The 9715-nt window shown below is 40.3% G+C and overlaps 1 protein-coding gene across 1 annotated transcript; it reads left to right on the top strand.

Annotated features, from left to right (window-relative positions):
• Positions 1-3539: 3539 nt before the first annotated feature.
• On the top strand, positions 3540-9493 carry LOC133464774 (adhesion G-protein coupled receptor F1-like; the record flags this gene model as incomplete). Its single annotated transcript, XM_061746962.1, has 5 exons — positions 3540-4769; positions 4882-4923; positions 6149-6199; positions 6308-6380; positions 9450-9493. Coding segments are annotated over 5 exons (1440 nt in total), but the record flags the coding sequence as incomplete, so codon positions are not given.
• Positions 9494-9715: the final 222 nt, after the last annotated feature.

Here is a 9715-nt window from a genome sequence, read left to right as displayed (position 1 = left end):
CTCACCAATTAAAAAGGCAAGCAACGTCGAGACTGATTCCCAGCATTAGAGATTCTAATGGCACACTTACCACCGATCCAATCGCCATCAACACAATTTTTAAATCATACTACTCCTCTCTCTATGAGTCAGAATCTCCACTTGACACAGCAGAAATGACCTCCTTTCTTGATAATATCACTGTCCCTACTATTAATTTGGATGTGGCTAATGGCCTCGATGCTCCTTTCAGCTTGCAAGAAATTGCTGCCGCCATTGAAGCTACGCAAAGCAACAAGGCCCCTGGTTCCGATGGGTTCGGAGCTGAGTTTTTCAAAAAATTCAAAGACAAATTAGCCCCCCTTTTACTTTCAATGTACAATGAGTCCCTTGATCATGGCTCATTGCCTCCCTCTTTAATGCAGGCGTCTATTGCCCTCCTTTTGAAGAAGGACAAGGACCCTGAATCATGCACTTCTTATAGGCCCTTGTCTTTACTGAATGTAGATGTCAAAATTTTAGCCAAAGCACTAGCAATTCGTCTTGATAAGATCCTTCCTAGCATCATATCTGAGGAGCAGAATGGTTTCATCAAGGGACGCCAGCTCTTCTATAATGTTCGTACACTTCTTAATGTGATTCTCTCTAAAGATTCTTCTCCACTCCCTGAAGTTGTTATCGCAATTGATGCTGAGAAAGCTTTTGATCATGTCGAATTTAACTATCTTTTTGCAACACTTCATAAATTCGGATTTGGACACAGGTTTATATCGTGGATTAGACTTCTTTACACTTCCCCTCAGGCCAGCATTCACACCAATGACAACTACTCCACTTATTTTACATTATCACGTGGCACGAGACAGGGCTGCCCTCTCTCCCCTTTGCTATTCGCTCTATCCGTCGAACCACTTTCAATTGCTTTAAGAACTCTTCCTCTATTTCGCGGAGTCTCTAGGTCCAATGTGGAACTTAAATTGTCACTTTATGCAGACGACCTCCTTTTATATGTATCTGACCCTTTAACCAGCATCGCACCAATATTATCTCTGTTGAAGAATTATGGATCCTTCTCCGGCTATAAGGTCAATCTTCACAAGTGTGAATGCTTCCCCATAAACTCCTCTGCTTTACAACTCAAACAATCTGATATCCCCTTTAAACTCAGCCCGTCCGGCTTTAGATACTTAGGGATTAATGTGACCCGCACTCTGCCCTCTCTTTTCACCGCTAATTTTTCCTCACTGGTAACTCGAGTGAAGGCGGAATTACAGAGGTGGAACTCCCTACCATTGTCACTGATAGGAAGAATTAACACAGTGAAAATGACTGTATTGCCTAAATTTCTTTTTTTGTTCCAATGCACTCCTTTATTTCTACCAAAATCTTTTTTTAAATCGCTTGACCAAATTGTTTCCAACTTTTTATGGGCCGGTAAGACACCCAGAGTGAGGTATTCGCTTCTCCAAAAATTTAAATTTAATGGGGGTCTAGCACTACCAAACTTTATGCTTTACTATTGGTCAGCGCATATTCACAAACTAATTTATTGGCTTCAGTCTCCTGAGTTATTATGGTGCAGATTGGAGGCTCAGTCACTCTCTTCATCCTCTGTAACGGCCCTACTCTCCTCCTCTTTACCATTGAATCCCTCTAAGTTTACAAATAGCCCTGTGGTGCTTTCCTCCCTTAAGATTTGGTCACAGTTTAGGCGCCACTTTAAATTTGCTTCTCCATCCATCTATACACCTGTTACTAAGAATCATCTGTTCCCTCCATCACTAATAGACACCACTTTTATGATTTGGTACAACCGGGGCATTAAGCACTTCAGGGATCTATATAAGGATGGTATCTTTTCCACATTTTCAGATCTGAGGTCAAAGTTCAATTTGCCTGCCTCCCATTTGTTTCGCTACTTCCAGCTTCGACACTGCGCCTCTGCTCTGTTTCCATGCTTCCCTTCCCTTCCTGCTAACCAACCGTGGGATGATCTTCTAACAATGAAACTCAGTCAAAAGTCTCTGATATCTAAGATATATGCACTGTGTATGACATTTGATGATCATTCTGTAGATAAAGCTCGGGAGGGTTGGGGACGAGAGTTGGGCCTTGACTTCACAGGGGAGCTGTGGGATAAAGCTATCCGTAGCATACGATCTAGCACGCCTTGCGCTAGATTTGAACTTATTCAATTTAAGGTGCTGCATAGAGCCCACCTATCAAAATCCCGATTATCGGAAATATATCCGAATGTTGCAGACCTATGCGACAGATGCCAGGGTTCTCCATGCAATTTAAGTCATATGTTTTTCTCCTGTCCTAGGTTACAGAAATTTTGGAGTGATTATTCTGTGATCATGTCTAAAGTTCTGGGTAAAAAAGTTGTTATGGCCCCTCTCTTAGCAATATTCGGACTCACTGTTGACTCCTCATATATCAGCCCCACACAGTCAGAAGTATTGGCTTTCACATCCCTTTTAGCAAGACGTCGTATCTTACTTCTATGGAAATCCCCCAAGTCCCCGTCTATTTCTATTTGGCTTAGTGATGTTATGTTTTTTCTTAAATTGGAGAAGGTGAGATACTCTTTAAAAGGCAACGCAGATAAATTCGTTCGCAAATGGCAATCTTTCATAGACCACTTTACCGCGTTGAAGACTCTACCCACCGACTGACCCCCCCCTCCCTTAATTTTCTTTTCATCTCCTTAATTTGTTTTTTTTTATGTTTTATTTATTTCCAGTTAATGGGATATCACTTATGGGCATCTACATTCACCACTGCATTTGTTTTTTGTATGCATTTTTGCTCATACATTACTTTCCTCCTTTGATCATTTCTTGCTCATCTGTTTATTTATTATTTAACGCTACAGAGACTCTGTTCCTTAGTTAGGTTTTGTGTGTTTTTAAAAAAAAAAAAAAAAAAGGAGACAATGTATAATGCGTGTGTTTGACTACTTGTTTTCATTGTATGTTGTTTCCTATAAAAAGATCAATAAAAAAAAAAAAAAAGAAACAGTATTATGACCTGGACCTGGTTATATTTAGATTCGACAATGCTATCAAATAAGGGGAATGATATTTTTGGCATAATAATATTGCAATGGTCACTAAAACCCTTTTTTACTGTGTCAGAATTTGAATATTGCTGCAGTGCCACCATTCTTGGACGTACTCAGTGATGTCACTACGAACTTCACTGAGGAAGTCATAGAGTCTCCCGCCACGATTAACACCATTGTTAGGATACTCAACAACGTGGCCAAAGTGTATTCATCTCCATCTTCATCTATAGGTGAAAGCTCACTAAAGGTGGGTGAATCTTAGTGAGGCATTTACATACTGCAGGTAATAATTGTTTTTAATGTTTAATACTTTCTGTTTTGTTTTTTATTTGTTTTTTAAATGTAGAATGTCCTTGGAACGATAGGCATTCTCACCAGACCCGAGGCAAAGAATTCATGGAATACTCTGAACCAGAATGATAAAAAAAACACAAGCTCAGAAAGAAAAGACAAGGACCCTAAAAGTGTCAGTTCATTGTTGTTGCAGTCTCTTGAGACGATAACAAGTCGTCTTTCCAAAACTTCCTCTAACATTGAAACCCCGTTAATTATCCTGAACAAAACTGAGTTCACGGAAACCTTTAGTGAGGATTTCTATTCTTCGGTGGAAGTAGATATACCAGAATCTGATGGACAAAGAAAATCAATCACAGTGATAACATTTTCCTCCATGGATACCGTGCTCCCTGCAAGAGACGAAGCCAATTCATCTGACAATGTTATCAACGGAAGGGTGGTACTTATTCAGTCCAGTGGCAAAATCAATAACATCTCATTAACATTTGATACTCTCAACGATACTCTGCAGGATCCAAAGTGTGTTTTCTGGAACTTCTCACTCTTTGAAGGTCTTGGAGGATGGGACGACAATGGGTGCACCTTGGTGAATGACAACGAAACCATCAGCTGCAACTGCAACCATCTCACCTCGTTCTCCATCCTCATGTCACCTTTCGCTCCAAATAACCCGATATTGGACTATATAACCTACATCGGTGTTGGCTTGTCAATGGGTTCATTGGTCATATGTCTCATCATTGAGGGTATCATCTGGAGAAAAATAAGAAAGAACGCCACATCCTACTTGCGCCATGTTTCCATTGTGAACATTGCCGTTTCTCTCTTGATTGCAAACATCTGGTTCATCATTGGGGCGGCCATTGCAGATGCAGATCAGAAAAACCCACCAGCATGCACTGCAGCTACCTTTTTTATCCATTTTTTCTATCTGGCTCTGTTCTTCTGGATGTTAGCCTCAGGTCTGCTGCTGCTCTATCGCATGCTCAGTGTCTTTGGTGGGGGGTTGTCTAAAGCGGCCATGTTGGCTATTGGATTCTGTCTGGGATACGGTGCACCACTCATCATCGCAGTAATAACCATCGCTGTAACTGCACCCGCAAAGGAATACATCAGAGCAAATACTGTCTGCTGGCTCAACTGGGACGAGTCCAAAGCCCTGCTGGCATTTGTGATCCCTGCCCTGGTAATAGTGGTTATAAACCTCATAATCCTGCTGGTGGTGATATACAAAATGTTGAGGAGCAGAATTGAGTCAAGTGCTACACAGCCAGGTGAAAAACATGTTCTGATGGTCATCGCCCGGAGTTTGGCTGTACTCACACCATTCTTTGGATTGACATGGAGTTTGGGAGTTGGAACGATGACTGACCCAGATAATGAAGGAATCCATATTGCATTTGCATTCTTCAATTCGCTGCAGGTAGCTATTGATAAATTATGCAGAACAGTATAATGTCATACAAGTGAAATTATAACTTTGTCTTTACAGTGCAGTTATGAACTTTACATCATTATCCATGTGCTTTTTAAAGGGTTTCTTCATCTTGGTATTTGGGACACTGCTGGACAAAAAGGTATGTGTGACTCAGTACACTCCAATTATCACTTTTACCGATAACTATAGGTTAACTATCTAGTTTTCTTTGGCCCAAATTTGTTGCTGTTTCTGAGGTTGTTAACTCAGAAACCGCCAGCTTTGGTCCAACCTATGAGCTGTGAGCCAAATTTGGCCCACATATGGCCCACCAGAGCTGTGCCTGAGCCATGAGAGCCAAAAGTATTTGGTTTGATTTTAAATACTCATTTATCTATAAAGATGCAGCTCATGATCCGTCATCGCCATGTCAGTGTTTCCGTTTTTCTGGCATCTTAAAAGTTGTGTTCAATAGGCCTCGTTCATAAAATGTGAGCAGACCTGAGCTCAGGGCGGGGCCCTCCCAGGGTTGGTAGAGGGGGCGATGCCCACGACTGTCACTTAGGTAGGAGCACTGGGTCATAAAATGGGGAAAAAAATTGGGATGAAAATATTAAAAAATAAATAAATAAAAATAAAATGTGAGCAGATCAAATTGTTGTTCAAACTGTTCCCGGGGAACTTGTTTTTGAAAATGTAATTCATGGAAATGTTAGAAGTGCTAAACTTTTCGTTGTAATGAACTAAATCTGCTCTTGACTGTGACCATATTTAGAGCTTGTGTAAATGATATGAGCAGAACATGTTTGAAACACACACAATAAGGCAAGGCAAGGCAAGTTTATTTATATAGCACAATTCAACACAAGGTGATTCAAAGTGCTAATAAATGAGAAGTAAACATGTTTATCTTAATTGATGGGAAACTTGCATATTTAAACTTCAGATTACATTTCTTAGAAGTTTGCCAAAACTGTGTGATGTGACCACATTTTGAATCTGTGGGGCAAAGCATCTACAGTTCCTAATGCTTTCTGCTAAAACCAAAATCGTGCATCATAGTAATCCAGCAGGATTTAATTACAGATTTGGATTTGCTAGCGAAAAACTGAACTGATGGTTACTATACTGTAAATTGTTGCATTTTAATGCAAGTACATAGTTTTCTAAATGCCCCATACATCTGGTTAGTCAGTTAAATTAAACTTGGTGAACAAACATGCCTCCAAATTATACAACAATCCAGTTTGTGTGTCTATGGAAACGTTCACTAGGAAATTTTATTTCAAACCTGAACCTTAAATGAAAACACTTTTTTGTATTTGGTTGTAAAGGATAAAAACACTTTTTAAAACAAAGCACTAATTCCTGCTTCATCCTTTCAGGTGCGGTCAGAGCTCACAATGAAGTCAACGACTTCCCAAGGAATAACAACGGTACGACCTGCTTTCTGAATGTTTGTTTAGTTGTTTTTTGTTGGCTTTTTATTAGCTTTTGTTCAATTTATTGATAACACACATTTTTGACTTTCGCTCTTGTTTTAGAGCACCGGTGCCGGCGCTACATCCAGTGGACTGGGAATTTTCCAGAACATGAGACGAGGTGGAGGTATATCGGGTAAGAAAAGACAGAGGCCAAAAATCTTTTAATCTGTAATTTTTATTCTGTCGGGACATATTATTGGACAGAGGAACATTCTGATACACGCAAAAATTATCTGAAGGATTCATTGGCCTGGAATTTGAGCATTTGTACTTTCGTCAGGATAATCCTGTTATCAATCTGGATATCGCCAATATCTGTTGCATAAAAAATCTGTTACCAACAAGATTAGATTAGATTAGATTAGATTAGATTAGATTAGATTAGATTAGATTCAACTTGGTGTTTGGCTCTGAGTATTCAACTTTATTGTCACATGTAAAATATTGGGTAACAAAATGCAGTTTGGCATCCAATAAGACAGGGAAAAGGAGCAAGTGCAGTATGTACAGAATAAATGGTATATACAGTTAAGAGTAGATATATTATATTATATTAAATATAGTACATAATTAGGGCCCGAGCACTTACAGTGCGAAGGCCCTATTGTATCTGTAGGAAATGTTATCCTCGTTCTCGTTGTTTTTCTCGTTTTTCTCATTTTTCTTCCGATGAAATGAGGGACTTTTTGCCCCCCTAAAGGTGCCCCAAAAGTCACCAAATTTTGCACGCAAGCCAGGCCTGGTGAAAAATTTTATATTTCATGGTTTGCATTAATGGGCGTGGCAAGATGGCTCAACAACGCCCCCTAGAAAACTTTGTACCTCATGCCCCACAATACGGTTTGACGTACATGCACGAAAATCAGTACACACCTGTACCATGTCACAATTTAAAGAAAAGTCTCTTGGCGACATGGCCGAAACCGAACAGGAAGTCGTCCATTTTGAATTAATTGTGTCATTTTGGCGCAATATATGCCACTTCTTCGGCCGTTAATACGGCCCGAACCGTAATGTGCACCCAGGTGTGTTATACATCAAAATGTGCGTCTAGATCCTGCAACAATGGGCATTACTTTTCTCAGCCAAAAGTGTTACCGTGGCGACGATAGACGCCAGAAAGCGCGATCCCCCTTCATCTGATTGGTCCATATTTGATAGTTCCTACTTTCTGCCATAACTTTTGAACGGGTTGTGATAAAGACATGTGGGTGGTGTCATCGGACTCGATATTGAGTACTTGTACTTCATTGGCCTGAATTAGCCCCACCCCTTCTTCTGATTGGACAATATTTGATAGTCCCTATTTTCTGGCACAACTTTTGCATGGTTTGATGTAAAGAGTCGTTGGTGGTGTCATCTGACTCGGTTTGGACTCCTTCACCTTAATTGGTGCAAATTAACCCCGCCCCTTCTTCTGATTGGTCGATATTTGATAGTTCCTATTTTCTGCCATAACCTTTGAATGGTTTGACATAAAGAGTCATGGGTGGTGTCATCAGACTTTTGACGTTTTGAGTCCCTGACCTTCATTGGTGAAAATTGCACATGCGAGGGCCCGTTCATCGCTGCTTGCAGCTTTAATTATTATGGGCATGCCAAGTCGTGGCATGACCATATTGCAATCGTCCAGAATGGCCCAAAGTGAAATGTTGCTAGCATTTTGCTAACAAGCTAAAGTCGCAAAAGTCCCACTGCGCACCAGCGGGTGTACAGCATGACCCCGCTCTTATATGGAAGAAAAAAATCCCCCCCAGAAAAAAACACGCCCGAAAAAACGAGGAGAAACATGAAAATGAAGGCGATATAATAGTATACAGAAAAGGTTGCCCTTTTCTTATTATTATTCCGCACGCTTTTTTCGTCAGTTAATACGGCCCGAACCGCAACGTGCACTCATGCATGGCATACATCGTTGGATGCTTCTCGAATGGTGCCTTGCTGGGTATTACTTTTCTCAGACAAAAGTGTTACCGTGGCAACGCTAGATGCCAAAAAGCAAAAAAAAAAAGGCTAAAATTTGGACGCTTATTGCTCTGCCGAACTTTATCGTAGAGACATCGTTCATACTTTCAAACACTCGGCCCGATTGGCACTAATGGACCCTACAACCTCATTATGCCAATTATTACAGTTTCTGCGATATTTGCCTTTCAATTTAAAAAAAAATTCCATTTGACTCTGGACGCTTGTTGCTAGGCAATAGGTTATCGTAGAGACATCGTACAAATGTTCCCCGACTCGGCACGCTGTGGACTTCAACATATTCAAATTTCATGAAGCTGTGATTTAAGGAAATTTTATGTCAAAATCCATGCCAAATGGCCCCATTCATTCGGATGGGTTTGTTTACCATGGTGAAAAAAAAACCTATCCGTTAACGTAGCCTGAACCAGAACGTGCAACCACACATAGCATACATCAACACATGTGGATCCATCGTGCCTCGAAGGGCAATACTTTTTCTCAGCCAAAAGTGTTACCGTGGGGACGCTAGACGCCAAAAAGCGCGCCCCATTAATAACTATTGGGAGCACAGGAATGAATGCAATACAACCGTAAACACCTCAAACTGACATAGAATCACCCCGAACACAGGCAACAGGTTATCGTAGAGACATCGTACAAATGTTCCCCGACTCGGCACGCTATGGACTTCAACATATTCAAATTTTATGAAGCTGTGATTTACATACATTTTAAGTCAAAATGCCTGCCAAATGGCCCCATCCCCAAAGGTTTATCAACAACATTTAACGGTTTATTAATAACCTTAAACTACTTCTTGGCCATTATTAATCACCCTAAACCACACAACCCCGAAGCAGGGGCTGTGGTTTATTAACAACCCTAAACCACACCCCCTGTGGGGAGCACAGGAATGAATGCAATACAACCATAAACACCTCAAACTGACATAGAACCACCCCGAACACAACCACTACAACCCCAAACCAAAGCAGCAAGAGGGTACGAATGGGCAGTAGGGCATGCCCATATCAAAATTTCCTGAAATTTTCTAGTTATATATGTTACTATAATATACATGTGGGTAATATAAGATGTAGTATGAGCAATATATACACTATAGAGATATAGTGTATATAGATAGAGCAATAAAGATGTTTTTTATGGCAACCACAATCTGGTAAATATCAGCACGTTGAAATAATGTTTAATGTGTAATGTTTTTGTGTTGCAGGTGCTTCAAATGGCTTACCTGAATCGCAATCATTACACATCTGAACACACATGTGGACAACGAGGATACGTTTATAAAGACGACCACACAAACAAGGCCAAAATGTTAGTGAAGGAATTTTCTTTATGAAAGCTCCTGAAAACACCAAACTTTTCAGTGTGACATATTTGTGGGATGTATAATATTGCATTGTTTACTATTTTTACACATTTTCTAGTGACTCATTTTGCTAAAACGAAAAACTGTATTTTCTTTTTGATAGAGCA

This window comes from Cololabis saira, chromosome 18, assembly GCF_033807715.1.
Source record: "Cololabis saira isolate AMF1-May2022 chromosome 18, fColSai1.1, whole genome shotgun sequence".
Classification (NCBI taxonomy): Eukaryota; Metazoa; Chordata; class Actinopteri; order Beloniformes; family Belonidae; genus Cololabis; species Cololabis saira.
The sequence above is the reverse complement of the archived record's forward strand: the minus strand, read 5'-3'. Positions and strand labels throughout refer to the sequence as shown.